Here is a 24,570-nt window from a genome sequence, read left to right on the forward strand (position 1 = left end):
CTGCTTCTCACTGGCTTCTTCCTCAGGAAGCATTCAATTTCACCAACTGCCTCCACTGTTTCCAGTGAGTTTCTATGGCTCCTCATCTACACTGTGTGGACATATGGTCTGCCGTACTCACTCGGCTGTGTCCATGTAGTTATGCTTTCTTATTGGTTCTTTGGAGGAACTTGGGTTTGTTGCAGAGATAAACCCATGGGCCAGTCTGCCACATGCAGCCAGAAATCTTGAGAGGATTCTAGATAGTCCAGTTGACAAGAAGACCAGTGTTGATGCCCTTGAGTCTTATTCATTTCAAATGGCCCTGTTTTAGTTAGTTGTGGTTTTGTTTTTGTATTAACTCTTCAGTTTTAGTTTGGAACAACTAAGCCCTTCTGGCATTTCTTTCTAGAAACCAGCATAACCACACGGTCCAGTTTTGGAAAGACTTGCCTAGGGAAAGAAAGTTGATTGAACATTTCAGCTTTGGTTTTTCCATTTGGGATGGTGTTAGTGTTCGTTTCTAGAATGTTATGAAGTCAGACCTGGAAGTTATGGGTGAATTATTTTTTTGTGATCTTGTAAAGAAAGGCCAGTCAGTGAACTCAAGATACTTTTGATAGGAGAACACAAGTCTCTGCTCTGCTTTGCTCTGCTCTGCTCTCCTTCCCTCCCCTCCTTTCCCTTCCCCTCCTCTCTCCTCCTATCTTGCCTGCTCCTTCTCCCATCCCCTCTTTCTTGGTGCTTGGGAATCATCCCAGGGCCTGTACGCTGGGCAAGTGCTTTACCGCTGAGCTACTCTGCCCCCAGTGTTCAGATTTACTATTCCTGGTGCTTCAATGGAGGACTGACTTTAACTATAAAATTAAGTGTTCTTTGCAAAATATTTTTTCTGCTTCATATTTTGTAATTATAAAGAAAGAGAGAAATTTTTAGAAGTTTTTAGCATTCACCTTGCTCGCTAATTAAGTCTCTACTATCTGGAGCTTAAACATTTTGGTGACAAAGTAGTTCTAAAATGTGTTGGTGAGTTGGAGCTATTCTTGGGTGATTAAGAATGTTCTACTTTAAAGGCACTTGACTGATGATATGAACTGATTCACGTAAAGCACAGGCTGCTCTGACTGGGGTGAGGTACAAGAATGTTGCTCTTTGACTTGGATAAACAACTCTGAATGTAGTACTGTGCCTCATTTGTCCAAAAAAAACCAATTCCACATCATGTCTCTGTTGTTTTTAACCACCTCCCTGAGAAGAGGAAGTGAGAAAATATATGTGGTATTTACTGTAAAAATAAAAGCATCATAAATATGCAAAAATCCCAGATGTAGATATTGGAACTATATCCCACACGGTATAAACACATAGACAGAAATGCATAAAGACTTCTCCACACTCCAGAAGAAACCCAGTGCTTTTTCCCCCTAAGTAATGTGTGCATATCATTTAGTGAGAATATTAAAATGCAATAATGAAGACTTGTTTTATAATGTATACATGGAAACACATATACACAACCTGTTGTTGATTTTTGGGACATACCTTGTGTAGCCAGTCTGCCCTTGAGCTCCTGATATTCCTGCCTCAAGCATGCCAGTATTACAGATGTGAACTACCATGCTCATATTTTGACTTAAATTGCATGCCACTGTGGCTCTTATTAGAATCTACACTAAGGCTATATAAGAACCAGGCAAGTTCCACTTAAGAACATTTTGTGCAGAGGAGTACAAGGTCTACAGAGCATAGGGCTCCCAGATGGCGCACAGGCCACAGCTGTAGACCAAGGCCAAGTGCTGGTCTTCTAGTCACTTCCATGCACTGTCTCTTCCGCCAATCATTTCATTTGAAGATGGGAAGAGGCTGGACCTCACACTGACTCTCTGGAGTCTTTAAGCATGTGGGGTGAGAGGGAATTGTGGGCGTGGCTCCTTTGCATGTTGGCGTAGTGGCTCTGGAAGGGGTAATGCGTGAGCATGCAAGATCTTGAGCCTTTCCTAGTATGATGGGGACTCTAACTATAATCACAGAGTCAGCCGTCTGGAAAGGCTCTTAGAAATTACTTCGGCCACAAATGCTTAACAGAAAAGAGGGTTGGTGGCTTCCCAAGGCCAAACGAAGCCAAAAGCCCAAGTTTCCTGTGTCTGGCTTCTTGTGTTCCCTTGATAGACTCTGACCTCCAGTAGCTCTAGTGATATTCTGGTGCTGAACCACTGAATCTCACTCCTGAAATACTGCAACTTACTGAGCCTTCAGAATCTGATTCTTCAGAGCCAATCTTATGAAACACGGGAGGCACTTTCACATTCCCCAGCTGTTTCTGTTTCTTAGTCTCTGAATGGTAGAATTTCCCCATGATTCACTTTTGAATTGAAGTGCAAACAGAAACCTTATCTCATTTATACCCGATGCTCCTCAAACCGAGAAAGTGCTGGCCTACTGTCTGGGCTTCCATCCATCGGCTGCTGCCTGGTTTCTGAGCTCTGTGCACAGCATGGCGACGTCTGGTGAAGTCCAGGCCTGCTCCATGGGCCTGCCCGTGGTTCACACTGGAAATAGCTGCACTTATCCCAAGTAGGACAACCTTGTGAGGAGCCATTAAACTGGAGATGGTGCTGTCCATGAGTAACTCCAGAGCATCTGCGATTTCATCTGCTGGCAGAGTTGCTTCACTGCAGGAAGACACATTTCTTCTGGGTGGATGGTGTGTGTCATATCCAGGCTGAGTGCTCCAAGTGTCAATAAAAATCGATTCATTCTCTCCCAGGCCATATGTGACCGTGACGCTCCTCCGTCCTCTGTCAGAGGGGCTAGACACATGAGACAGGAAAACCTTGGCTGTCTGGAGGCATGTGATCACAGAAGCCCCCTCGGACTGTGGACTGGACAGCTGCCTCCTGGGTAAGCTTGACAGTAGAGTCCTGCTTACTGCAAGGATCTCTGCTCTTCACAACAGCTGTCCTCTGTGAAGCTGTGGTTGTGCTGGAGAGTTGGAGGGTTCAAGAACAAGGGGATAATGTTTCTCCAGGGACAGACACGTTGAGAGATGTGTCCTAAGCAACATCATAATCTGCGAATGCTTCATGCTGAGTAGAATTCCTCATGGAAGCCTCACCACTTCCAGAGGAGGAGATGACAGAGGGGTCTTACTTCTTCAATGGGCAGCTGATTCTTTCATTGGCCACAATGGACTATGCTCACGCATCAACACAGTCATCATCCCAAGGCTAAGGGGACTGTCACTGGCAGCGAGGGAGATATTCTCCTGGCTGGTTCCAGCTGGCGTATTTAAGCATAGTGAAGGGCAGCTACTTCGCCATTTTTGGCTTTAAGGCCAGTCAAATAAGCAGATGTGGCAACTTACTCTTACAGCTCCCTCATGAACACGGAAAAGCTTGATAGTTTTTTTTTTATATCAAATATCAAGGTTTACTAACAAACTCATCTCTCCCTGTAGACAAGGCCATATGTCATTAGAAAGAGAGGAATGTGGCCGGAATGACCCTGATGGCTAAGGTTACATGAAACCTGTCTGGCAACCTGTAGCCCATTCTCCTGATATGCTCAGATGACAGTGCCCAGGAGGAAAAGTAGATGTCCTTAGCCATGCACTCTCAACCCCTAGGCTGCAGGAGTTGATTAGCTTTTCTTTCTTTCCTTAGATGTGTTCATGTATTCTCAGTGATTATTCCCAACTCTTGGCCTGATAAATCCCTTGGGGAACTGGCAGGAAAGAGCTGGGACTGCTCCCCAGGAAGAAGACAGAGATCACAAGTGAACCAGTGATGCTGGGGCTAGCCAATGCGGGAGGTAGCACCACCCGTAAGGTGCTGCTGATTTAGCTGAAGCGCTAGGTGAGGGGGGACTGGCGGGCCCTGGGTTTTTAGGAGAGGAACCTGTGGGCCTGTGGGGAGACAGCTAAGCATTCATTCTCTTAAATATGCTCATTGTTGAGTGCATCCACATGCTTTGTAGTCACACAAAACCTGGAAATTGCTGTCCGTCAAATGCAGTAAATGTAGTCACGTATCCCAAACAGAAGTGTGATGTTCACATAGATTTTCTCTCTTTCCCTCAGCTGTTTTGACTCATGAAGACCAGCTTCCTTGGAAAAGTCCTGAATATATCTTTTTTTAATTTCCATGTTCAGGTTGGTGTCAGAGCAAGCCTCACAGCATTTAAAACTGTTGAATACAGCAGATACTCCAAATACTTGATCCATTGCTTCCCCAAAAACACAGGCTGTAGAAAATGGGAGTGAATCCACTTCTGGTCTTACTTTAAGTGAATGTGTGTTTAGCAGTGAAGAATCTCCAGAGGTTTCTACGGAGTTCCCTGAGTCAGAGAAAGTGGGTCATTTCAGAGACTAAACACAAGTCTCTGAATGAACTTTTTAAATGTTTTATTTTTCATTTTCCATAATTAGTTTGAAATGTGTGTCCCCGGGGAGTCCTGTGTGCCCAACACAAGGGCTGTTAGAGCTGACAAAAACAATGACTCCAGCCAGGCCACAGCAGGTATTTTTGTCAGCACACTTTGAAGAATACGAGCGTATGAGTACACATACCATTACCTATTTGTATAAACAAAAGTATTCTAACCCCAAAGAGTTTAATATCTCTAGCTTCTTTAAAAAAGGAAATTCAGTTTAGGCACTGACACCAGCTAAAACTATGATGTTCAGGCAAAGATCACAAAAGCACTCAGAAATGACTCCTTTCATGCTCGATAGGACTTTCCCTGCCTCAATTTCTCCTGAAGAGGTATCGATATCAAAGAAATAGGTGACCAATTCTCCTACTTCACCCACCCTTCTAGTCCACCACTCTCCTATTGAGATGGACAATGCATACAAAGGACACCTGTGCAGTGACCCCATGATCTGCAAAGATGAGAAAAGAGGAGAGCGGTAGAAGGCAGATGACTGGCTTGGAGCTTGTGTTTGGATAGAGTGCTGTCATGGTGAATCTCCTCCTGCAGCTGATGGGTTGGGAAAGGATATTTGTCAATCTCTAGGTCTATGAAGGATGCTCCTGAGGGGTTTGGAGGTGGGGGTCAATGTAGGTGGGACTCAGCCACACTGGACTCAAACTTTAGAAAGGCTTAAGCATTCTGTTTTAGCCAAGGGTGGACGTGGATTTCTCCTCTGTCTATAGAGGGTCCTGCTGGACTGGGAGAGGTGATCTGTGAGAGTCTCTATCATTGTGGCCAGGTAGGAGAGCAAGTTAGACAGGGGGTCAACATGGGTCTTATCTAAAATGAGCTCCTGTATGGGCAAGGGGATTGTAGGAGACTTTGGCTCAAAATGGACAGCTGGAGGCTTGCAGTTTGCAGAAGGACTTGTGTGTCAGCGACACACATCCTTCTCTACTGAGATGCTGGGAGTGGAAGGGAAAGAGCTCATCAGAACTCTTGTGCCAGTGTTTGAGGCTCGTCAGAAATATCAACTTGTTTGGTGTCTGTGTTTGGGACCTCAAGGGACTCTTAGAACTGTCAGTTACCTAAGAATAAACAGACAGCTCCTGGGCCCGCTGGAGTTTTCATCCAGGTGTGGGAACATCACACCCACTGATGCATTCTCAGTGTCAGTACAGCAAAATTAAGATGCATTTCGGCAATGTCACTAGCCATGTGTGTTCAATACGGTAGACGCACAACTCTTCCCTTGAGGACCAGAGTTGACAGAGCGTTGGCAGAAGACATTTCCCAGAGACTTGGACTACCTAGCCATTGAATTACTAGCCTCCATACTAATTCCTGTGATTTATTTTCCAATCTGGAAAGCTCAAAGACTAGACATGGCCACATGCATCTTGTCAGTTGCTTTTCAGAATGTCCTGTGGGCGGACTTGAGTCTATCTCTCTCTGCTTCCATCCCTTGCATCTACAGTGGTTTCTTTCCAATTAGAGATGGAAGGCAAATGGTAATGATCTTTAGGAAATACCACAGGACACTGGTAGGGAAAGAAGGAAATGGGTGGTGGATTCTACAATCTCCTTGAACAATAAAGGGAAGTTTCTAGGCCCCCCCCCCACGTGATGTGGAGTGGCACTGAAGGGCTGTGGGTTAATAAAGGCTCCCTTAGGGTCTTTCTCTACCTCCACTCAGGAGTCTCCAAAGACACAGGGCTATTTGTTTAGCTATGTTTTCCTTTGTTCCTAGGAAACTATTTTCCCTGTAGAAGCAAGCACAGTAATTTTCAGCCAAAGCTGGGGAGTCAGAGGCAAAGTATGTTTTGGCATGATTGGGCCTGCAGATAAAAGCTGCTGAGTGGCATGTGGGAATTCATGCACTCAGCCCTCCGCACTGACAGGGAGGAGAAAGACTGGGATCCTGATTGCCACACGAGGTTACAGAAGACAGGATGTCAGAAATGTTTAAAAACACATAAGCAAGAATGCCTCTTGGAAGAGCTTGGGTTTTCTTGGATTTGTAATTACTTTTCTTTTCCTTATGGAACTTTTTTTTTTTCTAATGTCAGATCTTCTCATCTTCCCTCTGAACACAATCTGTTCACATTCTCCCCCAAAAGTGCTGAAATGCCTTTGATGCGCATTGGACCTATAAGCATGCAAGCTCTACTCACCAGGAAAAGAGGGAGAGGGGTAGAAATGGGCAAGGACAAGGAGGAACGAGGCAAACTCTTCATCTTCCACTTAGGCTCCTGACTTTAGATACTGTTTATTCTCTCTGCCTCTTCATCCAACCCTTCCTTTGAAACTACCTGTTAGCTTGCTCCTGTTGTAAACTGAAGGTTTGGCTTCAGGCTTATTTATATTCAATAAGCTTTAACGGTTGCCTGCTATAACTTCAACACTAGCTGTATTTTATGTCCAAACAGCTCACAGGTGAGGAGTCAGATACAGACCGTAATTTTCTATTTCATTATTTTTGGCTGTTAACCCATGGCATACTTACATCAATTTCATTTGGGATGTTATTTAATCTACACTGAATTTAAAATGCTTTTAGGTCCTCTGCGATTTCCCAAGATGTATGAAATATGCGGTCACTTTTCAAAATGAGGAATCTAAGAGATGATACATTATCTCTTGAAAATCAAGTCATCATTCAATTGTAAGGATAATCATCCAACTTTTATTTTGTTCTTCTTACAGTCCTAAAAAATGCTCATGTCTTAAAGTTTTCTTTCTTTCTTTTTTTTGAACTGGTGATAAAAAATCATCAGTGTGACTACATGTCTCATGGTGTGAGGTAAGATTTTCAATATAGGGAAACATCATAAGACTGTCCTCTTCTTAAAAAGGGAACTTACCATTTGACTTGGGTCACACATTTTTATCCTCTGCTCACAATTTTCTCATGGTCAAAATTAGAAGTTTATACCGGCAATAATAATAATAATCCTTAAGTTTCTCCTATTTAAATTATTGAGATACTACATCTGTGTTCTCCAATATGGTAACCACCGGTTACATGGTTACTGGGCACTTGGAAAGTGGCAAGTCTAAACTAAAATATTCTGTAAGCGTAAAATGTGTTCTACATCTTGAAGATAGGACACCAAAAAGGAATATAAGATATTTTGGATCTCTTAGATTAAGTAAAGTATGTTATTAAAATGATCTTTACGCATGTGTTTTTTAAATTTTGTACTGTGGCATATATTTGCCTGGTATTGCATTATTATTAGCCTCAATGTAGACCTGTCGTCAACAGGCATCAGGAGTTTAACTATCTAGTGAGCAATGTTTCCATCTTGAGGTCCTTACACCTCTAAAAGTCACTTCCTCTTTAGGTTACCTTCTTTGAAGTCTTCTAGAGAGCATTTGAACTCTATAGGACTATCTCAGCTCTGTCAGAAAAGATGGTGAGGAAATAGGCCATAATGTTAAAAAGAGACTAAGTTTAAATAATGGTATTCTGGTTCTTTTCCTTCCTTCCTTCCTTCCTTCCTTCCTTCTTTCCTTCCTTCCTTTTCTCCTTCCTTCCTTCCTTCCTTCCTTCTTTCCTTCCTTCCTTTTCTCCTTCCTTCCTTCTCTCCCTCCCCTTCCTTCCTTCCCTCCCTCCCCTGCCTTCCCTCCCTCCCCCTGCCTTCCCTCCTTTCCTTCCTTCCTTCCTTCCTTCCTTCCTTCCTTCCTTCCTTCCTTCCTTCCTTCCTTCCTTCCTTCCTTCTTTCCTTCCTTCCTTCCTCCCTTCCCTCCCTTTTCTTTCTGTCTTTCTTTCTTTTTCCTTCTTCCTTCTTCCCTTCCTATCTTTCAAGAATTAATATTGAAATGCTTATCTTTACTTTTTAGCATAATTTTTAGATCTATAAAAATCACAAAGACAAAAAATGAGACGCTGACTTAAAAGGCAACATCCCAAGATGTTTCATTCTGCTTCTTTATATTTCTCATTCTTCCATACTGAATAGGTTACTTCTATCAAGAGAAAGAAATGCACTCTGTTTAAAAATTACATTATCCACCTACTCTTTTAACTTTAAACCTCAGTTAATTTGCATGCTGATTTTTCTTAGAACTCCTGAAGCTTTTATCTCTTACTCGATTAAATTAAATAGTAGGTACTTTAGCTTTGACCTTCAATCTTCATGCTCACACAGATATTTAAATTTTTTTTTGATAACTGCCATCACACAGAACAGGGTTCAGTGGCAGTCTGTGCGGGAGATGCGAGGAAGAATGGTCACATCCAAATGAAACTTAAATGTGTTAAGTCGGATAGGATGGGACACACCTGTAGTCTCGGCTACTTGCTAGGCTAGGGCAGGAGCATTGCTAGAACACAGGCATTCAGGCCAGCAGCAAGACCTTGTCTCTTAAATAAAAATAATAGAGGTCCGTTTCCATGTGGATCGCACAGCAACGTGTACACACGCCAGACAAGCTCTCCTAGCCACAGGTACTCCTGGGAGGCTAGAGCGAACACACATGTGCAGGACACACACACAGAGGAGGGGGAAATAGTCTACGTGTCCACCGGAGCGTCTCCTGCTGTCGCTTCTTTGCCAGGCTCCCTGTCCCACCTGCTGGAGGGTGGGGAAGGGTGGGGAGAATATCCAGGGCTGTGGTGAATGTCCAGGTGTCCCCAGAGGCCCGAGTGTGGACACCCAGAGCCTGTCTGCCGTCTGTCCTGCTGACTCTGGAATGATCTGGCTTCTAAGAGCCGGGCGGCTATGACTGGTATGCCTGGCCATGATCTACTCATGTGATTTGCGTTGGCTGCCTGGGGAAGGGTTTCCTCTTCCAGCTCCCACAAGGCCAGAGCCCTAGGGCCATGGCTCTGTCAGGCACCACAGAACTTACTGTTAGTCGTAAAGATGACTTCACCTTCTTGGGGCGTGGGGTCTGTGTCCTGGACCACCTGCAAGGCTCCCACGGTCCGCACGGCAGGGTCCAAAGTGACTGAGCTTTCGTTCACGGTGGTATCGCTGGCCCCTGTGATCTGATTGGTCGGCGGTCCTCCCAGTGAGCCCTCAAAGTCGGTGGGCAGGTCGTCCATGCAGTCCGCATTGGGCTGAGGGCAGAGGAGAGCCTGTTCTCAGAGCATGCCACTCATTTACACATGAAATGTCTCTACACTATGTTGTCCCAAAAGAAAATTAACTTTTCTACTGTTTTCTTCTCCAGCTATTTTATTATTTAAGTCTATAATATAGTTCATTCACATGAAAAAAAATCTTAACATTCACATGAAAAGATCTTCCCAAAATCTCCTAACAAAGGCTCCTGTTAGAGAAAGCTCTGCAGATTTAATTGGAGAAGCAGCAAGATTTCCATGCTTAAATACTTTGGAGAAACAAGGGATATTTATTTTTGAGGGAATTTCCTTTCATGCAGTGTTTACCACATAGGATAGAGTTGACATCTTAGTAACTATCCCCAGGGACTCACCGCTGTTTACAAATACACTGGTGGGAGAAAAGTTGGAGGAGAGAGGAATCTGACTCACTGTGAAGTGCTCATTAAAGATACACATATACAAACAAACATACACAAAACACTGTGCAAGGATGCTTAAAAAAAATAAGCCAGCTGCATGTCTGGTAGCTTATGCCTATAATTCTAGCAACTCAGGAGGCTGAGATCTGAGAATGGCAATTCAAAGCTAGCTGGGACAGGAAAGTCCAAAAAGCTGGAAGTAGAGCTGTGATACAAGTAGAAGAGCAAGAACCCTTGAGCAAGCAAACTCAGGGGCAAAGCCCAGGTGTTGCGTTCAAGCCCCATGAACAGCACCCTCTTCCAAAAGAAATACAAGAAAAAGTAGGCTACAGCCTAACTTCAGAAAAAGACTCCTATGTATTTGACACAGGATCCATCATCCATCATCTTAAACTTCAAAATCAGGACCATGAAAATAAGGTGAGATCACCTCATTCATTCCGTCACTGCCTTTCTCCCTGAGCTGGCTGCCTGCTCTCCGGCCAAGGTCAAAGCAGCAGAGCTAGCTCCACTGAGCTGGGCAGGAGTTGCAGCCAGAGTTGAACTCCTCTAACTACTGGGACGACTGAGAAAAATATTACTCACTGAACTGTTCATTCTTTGATCTTCTGTTTAAGCAATGTGAATGCATTTTTCTCTCTCTCTCCTACATGAGATTTTAGTTGTGCTGTCTATGTGAATTCATGAAGACTCATTTTAAAATACAGAAGAAAGGTACATGAAGAATGGGCGTGATTTTGTTTTGTACTTTGGGCTGAACTTCAGCTCGATGCGTGGTAATGGTATATGCAGAACACATGGCTGGATGGAGGGAAGAGAATTCTGGGTGGACCCTGGAATTGGCATCACATGCTATATTCAGAATTCATTAAGACCCCTGGACTCCTGGGGAGCACAAAGCAGGAGACGGGGTGCAGTGCCGTCCCCTGGTTCTACTTCCCCGCGGCTGGGTCCCTCAGCGGTGGACGCCACACGGGGCCTCCACTGTCGGGCGGAAGGCCCGCAGAGTGAGTGCGGACCGTTCTTCTCTCTGTCTTTTGCCTCTGTCTCTTCTGGAAGGGTACCAATCCTCTAAAACTCAATTTGTCAAAATTCACTTCGCAGAATGACCCACTCGCGAAATCTACTATCGTGAGGGATTTGGACATTTGGACATGAACTCTCTCTCTCCATTACCAGGCTTTCTCTCTCCTCCTAGTCTTTTCTCGCTTTATTTCAATCACAATTTTTCTTTTACCAGAATGTTTTTAAAGAGAAAAGAAAGCGACAAAACAAGCATGGGCGCCCTCCTTTCCTTCCCCTCCGGAGTTCTTACACGCTCCCAGCTGTGACAGGGCAGATGCCTGGCCCGCCGCAGCCTATCTCTGCGACCTCACCTTCACCCTCTGGAAATGGAGCTGTGCGTCCCTCTCTTCAGTGTCGCCTGTCCCCATCACCACTCCTTTCCCATCCCCAAGGTCTCCAACTGACTCCAGGCGGATTCCTAGGCCCCCTCATTCCAGCTCAATGTTACATTTTAGCCAGTGTTGCTTCCCAAGCAGCCACTGCCAGTCCTGCAGCACCTCTCCTATTCCGTGTGGCTGAGGATCATGTATTTGCTTCGTCTCCTGGCCATGAGCATTGTGAAGAGAAGCAATCACATGGTATGGATCATGAAGTGTTCTGCTCACGACAACTATGTGTTCAGGAAACGTTGATTTGAACGTTTTATCTGAGTCTCTGATTCCTGCCCTGAAAATGTGGGCACATATGTATCTGATTAAGATGAGTGACAAGAAGACTTGAGAAAATACCTTAAGGGCTGTGACGTTCCATGCAAAATGTAAGATACACTATGGAAAGATGTTCACTAAGGAAAACTGACAGTTACATCCACTCTAGGTGGCTCATCCAACAGAACATTTTGAAATGAAACCCAGTTACATATTTCTAGGAAAAGTCACAATTGGAATTTAAAAAAAAGACATCAAATTCTGTTTGCAAACAAATCCCATGAAGGTACAGAAATTCAGCACAGCATTGGGCAATGAAAATAGATTGACAGTGGAGAACTGTGGAAATATCAGGTACACAGGCTTTTCTAGAAGGGAGCCGTCAACCTACTTTTATCAGGACAGTGTTGGTGGGAAAAGGGGGCTGCTGGTATATTACAGTAGCTTAGGAGATCCACTAACCTGGGCTGATGTACAAAAACAGCTCTGGACCTGGCTGGGTAGAAGGTAGGATCAAAGCACTGTACTGTAGGGCCAAGGGATAAAATGCTTTCAATAGGCAAGAACTCCCAACACTTCCAGTTTAGTGTGATAGTTCTTTGAGCAAAATATACTGGGGACAGACACCTGCTGTGGGGGGCACTTCTTGATCCGTGAGCTGTGCTCTCATTCTTTAGCTCCTTGCAGAGAAATCACTAATAAAAAGAAGTGACTCCAGCTCTTCACGCTTGACATACACCTATTTGTCTTACACCATGGGCAGGTACACGGATTCTTGGTTGAAAACAACCAAATCAAAAAATGCAAACAAAAATAATATAACAGTACTGCCTGGATTGGAATGACCTAGTGGGTGATGGTTACAGCCAAGGTGTCTGTGAGTCAAGGCTATTATTCCAAGGAGAATCAGTGTAAATTGTAAAGTCTGAGTCTGGGATTGAAAGCCTTTGAGACTTGGAGTGCTATTATTTCACAGACATTTATTGAATACTTAAGTCCATGAAAAGGACACAGAAATGAAGGAATCAACAGACACCACTTATCAGAGAGCGACGGGTCTTTTCAGTGTTCTTTAAATAAAAAGAAATGGTGAGCCAAGAGGGGTCATGCAAACCTACAGTCCTAGCCCTCTGGAGCCTACAGCAGGAGGATTATGAGTTTGAGACCAGCCTGGGGTACATGGCAAGTTCAAGGCCATCCTGGGATATATAGCGAGACCCTGTCTTTAAAAACGCTAACATCATTTCTTTAAGCTCAATTGAACACTGTGGTAGAAGAAGCCTTTTCTAATTAAGAGAGCCTGTAGATGACACGCAGGGTTTTAATGAAGGCACAGAAACTACCTCATTAGCATAGAAAGGAACAAGCCCCAGATTCCGCCAGAGCTGTGACTTTGCCATTCTCTAGGACAAAACAGAAGAGGCCTCTGTGGCGGGTGGGCGGGGAAATGCCTGGGCTTCCTGCGCTATCCCCTGCTACTTGCGCTTTATTTTTCACGGAGGATGTGCTGTTCGGCGGGTTGAGCTTGGCTGACGGTTATGTTCAAAACCCTTGGAAAAATCCAAAAGATAAGACCAACATTTTTTTTCCTCCAAATTAAGTAAAATCCTGCCCTACTTGGTAGGCACTAGAGTATGGCCAGAATGTTCAACTGCACAATCTCAGTACATTTGAGAACAATCCCAACAACTACCGAGGAATTCTATTTTAGCAGCCATTCATAGTTGTATTTGTAACTTTTCTGCAAGTAGTCCCTGGAGAAATGATAGCTACCTCAAGGGGAAAAGTTTGGAGTCAGAAACTGTTTAGTCCAAAATTTAAGTGCCATGAAGTTGTTTGGTTTCATTATCCTGACCGAAGATCCAGGCTGACACATAGGCTTTGAGCCACAGGAACTAGGTCACAATGTACAATCCGGCTTCCTTTAATTATGAAGATGGTGAAGGGCTTAGAGAGCAAAGACACACATACATACCCCACATTTACTGGCTCCCTTAAAATAGTCAGTTATACTCAGAAGTACACAGAACACAAAGATAGAAGTCTTTGTTTTTTTCCCCGCGTGTGTATGTGTGTGTGTGTGTGTGTGTAATACAGGTTTACTCAGGACCTCATGCTTGCTAGGCAGGGTCTCTGCTTCACTTCTAGCTCCCTTCTGCATTGATTATTTTTGAGGTAGAGTCTCACTTTATGCACACACTAGCCTGGGCTGTGATGCTATTGTAATAGCATTGTGTTTCCCCTGTGTTGCTGAGGATGATGGATGAGCCTTACTGTGTACAGCCACTGTCTTCTTCATCGTGGGGCAACAGGTGTGTGCCACCACGCCCAGCTATGGTATCTCTCAAACTTTTTGCCCTAGCTGGAATCAAGATCAGCTACCTTTCAAGTAACCAGGATTACAGGCCTGAACCACCATGCTTGGTGTGAAGTTTGATTTTTTTTCGTCACCAGTGTCTGGTAGAAAGGCTAGTCTCTCTTAACCTTTCACATTGGCTCTAGTGGATTTTTACTGTGAGTACACTATGCATTTACATCTCTGGCCTGAACATGTAAGACATTGTCTTTCAAGGTAGTTTAGTCATGTAGGTTTGATTTGTGTGTGGTGGATCAATCCTATAAACGGGCATATGGTTGGCACAAAGGCAGCTGGCCCAGGACTGGAAAAGCAGCCAGGGCCTGGCCTCATCATCATCAGCTCTGCCATCTGCGACAGTCACTCTGATATTTTTAAGTGGGCTTTTGGCATTAAAGAAACCTCCAATACATGATCTGATCCTCCTCTTCAGTGTCAGCTAGGGGCAGGTCATGTTCCCTTTAGTCTCTGCCATTGGCTATGAGGAGAGAGCATGGACTGACTGCGGGGAAGGGAGGGGGGCTGCTTTCTGGAATTTGCTTGTGTGGTTTCCCTCCCATCTCTGTGCGCAGTGCTTGGACTCGGGGGCCTGGCCTGCTCCCTGCCCTCCTCTGCTAGGAGTGGCTGAGTCTCACCGCCACCGCCACTGGGCTTCAGAGATATGGCTCTGGGAAAGCCTTTCCCCGGAGCACGTAGCCAGCTTGCCGAGCTCTCTGCCCTGGGGAGGAGATTAAATGTGGAACTGCAGACTCGCCTCTATGGGAGAGCTAGAATCAACAGTTCTGGCTTAACTTGCCGGTTCCATCCAGGTCCCTGCAGAGATGTGGTTCTGAGCTCACTTCTCAGCCACTGTCCTTGCTTCCCAGTGCTGGGGGTGGGGAAACAGTCATTTCCCTGTCACAGCCAGAAGCCCATGAGGCCAGATGAGCAACGTGCACGCACAGCTCCTCGAGGACTGAGCAGGGTGGCCGCCCAAGCGGCAGCCAATGGGCGACTGCTCGTCCTATCTCCTGGTGTCCCAGTCCCCGCAGACGAGGTCCCTGGGAGCTGCCTGCTGCCACCCTGACTCACTCACAAACACAATGACACGGCCAAGGATCTGGGTGTCCTAGGTTGAGAAAGAGCAAGAGGAGGAATGTTTCTTGAGTTCTCTGGAGGTTTCACTGGATACAGCCACTGCTGTGTGGCTGGATGGACACAGAAAATCCAGCTAAGAGTTGGCCCCTGTTTTGGTGTAATGCAGAAAGACAGACATTACGATGGTGTCAGCTGTGTTGTGCTTACCGGGATCCCTAGGGCTTTAAGAATGTTCATCTTGCACATGGGGCAGGTGCGATGGTCTAGAAGCCAGGGGTCAACACAGGACTTGTGGAAAAGATGCCTGCAATGAGAACCATAGAGCGCTGGTAAGTGCAGACTCTGCCTAAGTCCCCTGCAGCCCAGCTACTTGTCCAGGGTCACGGAACTGCTCAGTGGCAGGGTCAAGATGTGAGCCCCTGCCACCTAGGTCCTGGGCTGAAGTGTGTTCCACTATCAATTGTGATGAGCCAGCCCCACATCTGTCTGGATTCCCAGGATTTGCAGCTCACGCTCTCTAGAAGACAGAGAAATGCCGAAGGGGAGAGATTTCTCTCATTCTCAACCAGAAGAATGTTTAATGGCAACATCGCAAGTGGGAAAATTTGTACAAGGCCCGGAGGGAGGATTTGATGGAGGCTCTTTTTCAAAAATCTCCAATTCCTTTTGCTACAAAATCTGAAGACAGCTACCAAGCAAAGGCTGAGTTCTATTTGTATTTTGGGTACTAGTATAAAAGGGCAGAGGGGTACCTGGAGCATTTCATAGCACAAAGGACACCTGACGTCGCTCTGGCTCTCAACGCCGTAGCCAGTGAGGAGGGCGGCGTGGAGTCGGCACGTGGGAGCAGGCCTGTCTTTAGCAAAGTGCTCACCTGCACTGCCAAGGTCAAGTGCCACGTGTTCTGAGCCTTCATCTCGCATGGGGGAGCAGCAAGGTGGATCCCCAACCCACTCGCTATGCCAGTCAGAAATTTCTCTTCTTACTCAGAGACTTTAGATCCTGGGCAGAACCATCCAGAATTTCCCCATGGGGTGAGGGTACAAAGAGAGAGTACTTCCTGTGTTCTCATGAGGGCTTCCTCAGAACATTCCATCCATTCCTGACTCTCTGCTCCTCAGGGCACGAGTCTCAGATATTTCCACCTGCTCTCCACTTTTCATCCTTGTTCTCACCGTTCTGAAAAGCTCATGTGCTTTGTGCTAGGGGGTTCTGGGCTCAACTGTTTAAAAAGAACCTCCTGACTTGGGGAAGAGTTCGGTTAAACTGAAATTCAGAAGAATTCACACACCAAGGATGGGCCGAGACATGAATGGGATCAGACCTGACTGGGGCTTACAAAAAGGAAGAGCGAGCAAGCAGGCTATGGGATTGTGTTTCCAGGTGATTGTTCCAGAAGCCCTGCAAGTTTACTGCTTGGCGATGGTGGCCTGGCTCCTTACCTTGGGTTAGGGGAACAGGAAAGGCAGACATTAATCAAATACAATATAAACAGATAACCGAGTGAAGACAGTGGCCTGACGGAAGAACAAAGAATGTGTGTGTGTTGGGGACTCATGACCGGGGTGCACACGGGAGCTCAGGTTTTGCAGGGGGAAGGACAAGCTGAGACGTGTGGACTCTGTGGAAATGGCCCTCACAAAGGGGAGAGGGATAAGAGGAAGAACATTCTGGGCCGAATGAGCAGTTCCTGCAGAGCGACCATACAGCGGCCCTGAGCTGGGCCCTTGGAGGCCACCCCAGTCCCGGTGCAGCGGTGAGCAGGAGGGTGACAAGCAGAAAGGGTGCTGTTAGAATACTGGCCTTCCTAGGGTCACACTGTACTCTCCAGAAACAGGTTCCGCACACAAACTTGCTCACCAGTGGGTGACGTTCCTAGGACAAGTCAATTATTCTGGTCCCTTTGATGGTACCCAGGAGGCAGGTGGCTCATGTGTGATTTTTGCACGTCATGGATGGGAGCCATGATGCTGGCAGGACCAACCGTTACCTATGTTAAGACTTAGACAAATCTCCTAATGTCCTCCCGTCCCAGCATGCCCTGCACAATGGGGACATATCGACTCAAGCAGAGAAGGCTTTCCTGGAACTTCGATCCACAGCAGCTGCCCACTGTCCTCAAACACCCCCACAGTTCTGTCGTACCTGCCTGACCTCTGTGCGTTTCCCTGGGTCTACTCAGCATAGACACCACTCATCTAGTCCTTGGTATGCAAGTGTAGATTATGCCTGTGATTGGTGAGCTTTGAGCAAAGGAGATTATGCTTAATAACCTAAGTACGTCTTATCCAATCATTTGAAAGGTTTCCAGAGTAATGATGAGGTTTCCCTGTGAAGAAATTCCACCTTGTGACTGTAGCATCCACTCATGGGTTACGGACCATAGACCTGCCCTGAAGACCTACAACCTGCCAGCCCTGACATGTAGCCCTCCTCTACATAGCTCTCTGTCTATCTCCCTCTGACTCCCCTTCTCTAGAGAACCCAACCTCCTTCAATAGGCATGTGAGCTCAATGAGAACAAAACCATTCCTGGCTGCATCCCTGAACTGCGATAGTTCCTGGCCACAGCGGATGCTCAAGACACATTGGCTGGGTGATGGGGACACCTCCTCCGCTTCTCCACCCAGTCACCAGCTCTGATTCACTCGTGCTGCCTCAGCCGCCGTCCCGTTCAGCCTCATTATCTTCCGCTGTCTGTTACTGCGGTAGCATCTACACCCCTCTCCGCTCTGCCAGGCCTTTTCCTGTTCTCCTCATCCCACTCATCGTCGCCAGATTTATCTTCCTAAAATAGCGCCCTAGTTACGTCACCCTCTTGTTCCATCCTGTTCTGTACTAGGAACTGGGTACGGAGATGAAGACAAGGTCCCGCCCTTCAAGGCAGCAGCAAAGCCTCCAGTGACTGCTCGCTGACAAGCAGGCCAAGACCCCTGAAATGCACACTGCAGGACGCGCTGCTTCCGGACTTTCGAATCTTAGGACTTTCCTAAGCTTCTGTCACTCATTGATGAAATTCTATCTTAGGAATAGAGGCAGGTACACATCCTGCTGTACCCGGTGTTCACGACTGTAATCCCAGAAATCGTGAGGACTGTGAATCCCAGACCAGCCTATGCTTGAATGCACTGTCTCAAAAAATAAAACTTAACGCCTCCCTTGCCAAATCCTGGGGGATTAGCTAACTTGTAAATTTAATTAACCTTATTACTACGGCTCCTGCATCTTGATATTAGACATCGCAAGATTACTACAACTGCTACTCTTTGATAAAAACCTTCCCAACAATGAAAGCAAATAATTGCAAACTAAAAAAAAAAAACAACCTTAGAGAACTAAAAGTAAAAAAGTGCTGAACTGATGTATAGAGCAATCATGTTTATTATTAAGATTCACTTTTCTAGCACCATATTTCTTGTGCGAACCATGAAATATTGAAACAGTATTCTTATAACTGTGACCACAGAGCATTTTTTTCTGTCTTGAATGGAAAGAAAAATAGCAGTGGTGGGCAGACTAAAATATAGGGCAGGAATCTGGAATTTAAGTACACCAACAATTAAGGAAACATCTTAAAGGCAAAGTCAGTCAGAGCTCTTCTCAGTTGTGGAGCTGACACCAGCATTCCATATTTCAACAAACAGCATGAGAAAGGCAGTATAGGGAAGTTCTAGGACAAGCATGTCTACCTCTTAAAGACCCTGGCAAATTGGAACTAAAGCAGAAGGGGAACAAAACTGGTTTCATTCCTACTTACCAAAGCAAAGCAAACATTCTACAGTAAAAGCTTCCAACACTTTCAAGAAGAGAAGTTCCATGCTGCTGCTGAGGTGATTATGGCTAATCAGGTCTCACATTTCATTTAGGAGTAAGGACAAACCAAGATAAAAATGTTTCCACATGTGTGGACTCCTGCTTGCTGTGGTTCTTTTACCCAAAGGTATGAAAAGCTCCTGCGATGTACATTTCTTCCCCTGTCTTTTCCATCTTGCTCATTTTTGCAGGCGTGTTCAACACTACCGTCCTGGAATTGGGATTGGTTGCTGTTGTTGTGGTATCAGTGAGTGTTTCACTCTCCTTTGTGAAGTGCTGCTTAGAAAGGATGACTTGCTCAGGTACCAAAACACCAGGCAGCATCGGCGACTTAAAAAAGATAATAAGTGCTTCTGCCAAAATGTCCCTTCTGAGGGGTAAATACTACTGCCAGTATCCACTACTTACTTTACTCTATCCCTACTGTATGCCAGGACCAAAAGCAGGACCAAAGCAGGACCGTCCGGTGAGTTAAAATCATTTTCATTTCATGAGGAGGAAGCTATTGCTCATTAAAGTAAGCACCTGGTAGGCTGTATGGACAGGACTTAAGCCTAGTCCCAGCCTGGACCTAACGTCAGTGCCCAGTTCTATGCTCTTTCTCTGTCCCTTCCCCCATGGTCATGGGGAAGAGGGGGCAGTTGGGAAGTAGTCTCACTTTTGTTTCTTCCAATGACTTTCTTCAAGCCCTAAACCTCTCTAGACCTTATCTTATTGGTAGGATGAGGATAATAATAATACTGTTTGTTCATCTGGTAGACCCAGCACGTGGGAAGACCATGTGTTTCCTAGTTGTAACTGTGGTCATGTGATTAATTCTGGACAATAAGCTTTGCGGCTGTAGGAATTAAATATGTGTCATACAGGGCTGGGTAAAAGCTCACTGAGTAACAGTGACTTTAGCTATTTTAAGTCATGTAGTTCAACACATAAATGAGAAGTCAGAAATAAACAAAACTGCCATGGATCTAGGGAAGGGAACTGTCACTCTGTGAGGAAATTAATAAATTAGGGCATACAATGAGGCCTTTGTGCAGCCTAAAGGATGGGGAAAACCATGAAATATGGAGGAGGAGAGGAACTTTGAAAAGTTGAGCTAGAGAAACGAATTCCAAGGAAGAGGAATTTACATGAGTCAAGGTAAAGAAGCAGCATCTTAGGTGTACCGAGTTCAGTTGCATTGAAATGTAGATGATTTTAAATGTCAGAACAGAAGAACATGGAAGCTGGGAGCTGGTGCTCACACCTGTAATCCTAGCTACCCAGGAGGCTGAGATCTGAGGATTGTGGTTCGAAGCCAGGCCAGGCAGGAAAGTATGTGAGACTCTTATCTCCAATGAACCACCAGAAAACTGGAAGTGGTGCTGCAGCTGAAGTGGGAGAACACTTGCCTGAGTTGAAGAGCTCAGGGAGAGTGCCCAGGTCCAGAGTTCAAGCCCCCGACTGACAAAATAATAATAATAATAATAATAATAATAATAATAATAATGATAAATTTAAATGTCAGAACAGAAGGACATGAAAAAAGAAAGGCCCAGTACTAACTGTATTCTGATCACTGTTCCAAAGTTATCACTTGGTTTTAAGATGCTAATCTGATAGCAGTTTCATACAACAGAGCTAATAAACAAAAAAGGATGGTTGAGAGAGGGAAGGAGGGTAGGAAGAAAAAGAGAGAAGAAGAGAGGAAGAGAAAAGAAGAACAAAGAGGAGAAGGAGGAAGCAAAGGAAGAGGAGGAAGAATGAGCAAAGTAAGCCAGAGTTAGAGAGCCTTGAGGGTGTCAAAGACAAATTTCTTGTTAGGCAAATCCGTCTCTGGAGAGCCGACTTTCAGCCAAGTTCTCAGGCAGAGGAGCAGTGCAGAGCTGAGGGCGGGGGAGGGAAGGGAAGTGTCCAACCATAGCCAGTGGCCGTGGAAAGATCACTGGCTCTGAGATCTGAGCCAGCTCGGCTTTGAGCTTGTGGCCTATCTTTTTGCATTAAGGCTTTGATGTAGTAAAACCCAGGGGCTATAGTGGTGTTTTCTCTATTATGAGATACAATTACATATACTTATGCAAAAGTACTTTGTAAATTATAGAACTTTTTCAGCGGTAAAACATTGTAAGAACCAAGCATTTGTTTCACTCATCCAGCTCTCCAGTGTATGGGGTATAAATGGATGAAAGAATCCAGCAACCCAACTAAATCCCCCAAACAAAACAACCACTTCCTCCCCTAGTACTAACCATTCCTCTTGCTACTAAACTCAGTGTCCTTGGTTCCTTTTAAAACTAGAGTGGGAGACATTGACTTTGGGGGTGCATGTTAACCAAGGGGTTGCGGTGCCTTGCTCCCTAGGATTCTGGTGTTGCAGGCTCTGAGCTCAGCACCTGACCCTGTTCTAATTATATCATTTGGCTGGGGCAGCAAAGCCTGGTGGCCTTCATCTGTGTGTCCAGCTGATGGATAGGACCGGGGAACAGGACACGGAAGTCAGAATGCCATATTTAACAAGGTTATTACAGTGCAAGACCGTTCCTTACTCACGCAGCATTTGCTCTGTTGAAAAGACAACAGAAGTACACACATCAGACACCATCTGCCAGATTCCCTCCTCCTTCCTGTGTCCTTCCTTTAATTCCTTGATTAAATGATGTAATAATGGTAGTACACATACATCAACAGGTGCAGTAATCAATGGAAACACCATCAGCTAAACTTTGAATATAAAAAATGAAGTTATTTTGACTAATCTGTATAGGGAATTAAATTCTATGAAATCTCTTCTTTGGTACTTTCATGGCTTTTCCATTAAGTGAAGTTATACTGTACAATAGACCATGTAAATCTCAAGTAAACCTGGTGACTTCTTTTGTGGGGGCATAGTTTGGTGCATACCACCTGGGTGAAAGGCACAGAACTCTCACCCCAGAAAGCTCTCTCCTGTTCCTCTTTCAGCTGGCTTCTTTTGCACACAATAACGTTTTGTCAATTCATCTGTACCTTGAGATACATTAGGATCTATCAGTAGCTGTTTCTTTTATTGACAAGTAGAATTTCATCTACAGATTTTTTTTTAAAGTCAAGCATGTGGGTTGTTTCGATTTGATAGCTATTGTGGAGAAATCTGTGATGGGCATTTGGGGACAAGTCTTCCTGTGGACACCAGCATGTTCTTTTCTCTTGGGAATATATCCAAGACCAGGATTTCTGTACACAGAGCATCACGAATGTCACTTTAATAGCAACTATCAAGTTTCCAAGGTGTTGTGCAATTCAACCCCCCACTACAATTCATGAATGTTTTGTCAGTAAGACTCCATTTCTGGAAGAATCGTTTTTAAAATATTCTTTATGAAAAACAAGACCATAGAGTGGCATGCTTTCAGGTAAGTTGGAAGAACATAGTTAACTTGACCAGTTATTTGATTTCTTAATAGGAAAGGATTAAACTAAGAAGAAAGAGATAAAAAACACGTGGATGAAAATTCAAAAACTTTAGAAAACAACTCAACACTAAGTCAAACAGTGTTGAAAAAAAAAACAAATGAAATCATGCAGTGAGAAAATCACTATTTAACAAAAACTATAAAACCAAAGTGGTAAATGTAGTTAATTCTAGGTGGCATTTCTCCATTTTAATATACCCCAAATTAGCAAACATGTTCCAATCAGTGACAAATTACATTAAAAATAGTATTTTACATGAAGATCTTGTGTTTGAGAATAGTAATATCTTAGAGAAAGCAAAGATACAGGAGTTTAAATCACCCTAATAGTTGTCTACCGGACAAAAAAAATCTTTAAAAATATACTACTTCCTGCTTCCTGGATGATATGAATATAAATCCTTTCCCTACTGCTAGCAAGCTGTCAGTCATAATCTCCTTTCAGAAAAGCAAGCAAGTCAAGATCCCTCAAAATAGTGAGGGAATCTTAGTAAACCAATGAGTTCACTTTTAGAAGTGTGTCTTAGGGAAAAAAAATTAAGAAGACAAAACTCCCCAAATAAAAATCCAAGGTCATAATCTTATAATGGTTAAAAACTACAAGTGAATTCAACAATGAAGAATTGGAGGAGGTTAAATCAACTTAAATAAAGAACTCTATGTTGGGGCACTGTGGCTAGCACCTGTAATCCTAGTGACTCAAGAGACTGAGATCTCAGCATCATGGTTCAAAGCCAGCACAAGCATAACATCCATGAGAGTCTCATCTCCAGTTAAGCACCAGAAAAGCTACAAGGAGAGCTGTGGCTCTAATGGTAAGAATGCTAGCCTTGAGCACAAAAGCTCAGGGACGGTGTCCAGGCCTGGAGATAAAGCACTAGGATTAGGATAAAAAAACCCAATTATTTATGTAAGTACTAAATTATTTTTAATAATTTCCAAAATTATTATAGGAAATTGCTTATTCTTTACTGTTAACTGAGAAAGTGGGACCAAAATATTGATATCTTGACTCTACTATATTTAGAAACATAATGCATTGTTAACAAATATTCATTACAAATTAAATATAGCAATAATTCTTTCTGAATCATGAGCTGATTTGCTTTTGTTAACTTTATATTTTCAAAATTTTTCCAAAATAGTAAAAGAACCTTAAAAGTTATTTTTTTAAAAGTACCGCATCCTGAGTTTAAGCCCCAGGACTGACAAAAAAAGTACCACTTCTATAAATAAACATTTAAACATAGAATGGTCTATAACATAATTCCTATAACATGAATGAAAGAATAAGTCAAAGGTGAAGAATACAACTGATAACCATCCTTCTCATCAAAAAGAGGATCTTAGAAAAAGGCTGTTCCCAATCAAGCAGGGTAAAAGTCAGGTGAGGCCATGTCTGCCCAGCTAGAAAGGCTTTCCTTGTTTGTACTTCACTAGGTATAGGTCTCATAATCGGAATCCTGATCATACTACAGCATTTAACAAAGATCTTTCACTTCTAAAGACGTTAAGCTTTTCTCTCCTCACAGGCATTCAGTCCATTTAACTCATCTTAAATCAAAGTGCTCTCTGGGTTTATAGGTCTTAAGGGGATAGTGTCTATTTTTTAGTACTTTTGATTATATTCAAAGATGTGCATTGTTACCTCGGGTTATTATTTTTCTACGATCAGGTGTTAGCTGTCAGGGAGTATGGCCAAGCACTAGCTCCTCCCTGCGGAGAGAAGTTCATAAACGAGCTTCTGAGTCCAGCTTTGGTGTTGCTTTTTGTTTTTGGTTGGTATTGAGCTTGAACTCTGGGCCTGGGCGCTGTCCCTCAGCTCTTCAGCTCAGGGCTAGTGTTCTACCATTTGAGCCACAGCACCACTTCTGACTTTTTCTGCTTATGTGGTGCTGAGGAATTGAACCCAGGGCCTCAGGTATGCGAGGCAAGCGTGCTACCACTGAGCCACCTTCCCAGCCCCTGGTGTTGACTTTTTTGTCACTAAGGAATCGTGACATACAAATCTCAAGGAAATTTTGGGACAGGACAGGGTGGTGATAATCTGCTAAGGTGGGCTTGGTGGAAGTATCCAGTAAAGACGAGGAGAGGCTCTGGGAAATACCGAATAGTCTACCAAGGCATTGGCTGGACACAAGTCACTGTTGGACAGGTACGTTTGCTGCAAGCTCCGAGTTCTCTCTCATATGAGCTCTGGAAATCTTACTAATTCCATCTGGAGAAGGCTGGGTCTTTGACGGGTAAGTCACTCAGAGCCTTAGGACGCCTGCTTGTTGAGAAAGCTTTGCATATG

At 44.4% G+C, this 24,570-nt stretch overlaps 1 protein-coding gene across 1 annotated transcript in view; it reads right to left on the bottom strand.

Annotated features, from left to right (window-relative positions):
• Positions 1-24,570, bottom strand: part of LOC138809327 (RING finger protein 150) — a 131,025-nt gene that overhangs the window by 21,013 nt on the left and 85,442 nt on the right. The window contains exons 7-8 of the mRNA XM_069995859.1: positions 15,238-15,334; positions 9,250-9,460 (exon numbers count right to left, since the gene is read on the bottom strand). Of these exons, the coding sequence (XP_069851960.1) occupies positions 9,250-9,460; positions 15,238-15,334 (308 nt within the window). The remainder of the gene's footprint in view (positions 1-9,249; positions 9,461-15,237; positions 15,335-24,570) is intronic.

The sequence above is a fragment of the Dipodomys merriami genome, unplaced genomic scaffold (genome assembly GCF_024711535.1).
Source record: "Dipodomys merriami isolate MVZ:Mamm:240054 unplaced genomic scaffold, mDipMer1.0.p SCAF_491, whole genome shotgun sequence".
Lineage (NCBI taxonomy): Eukaryota > Metazoa > Chordata > Mammalia > Rodentia > Heteromyidae > Dipodomys > Dipodomys merriami.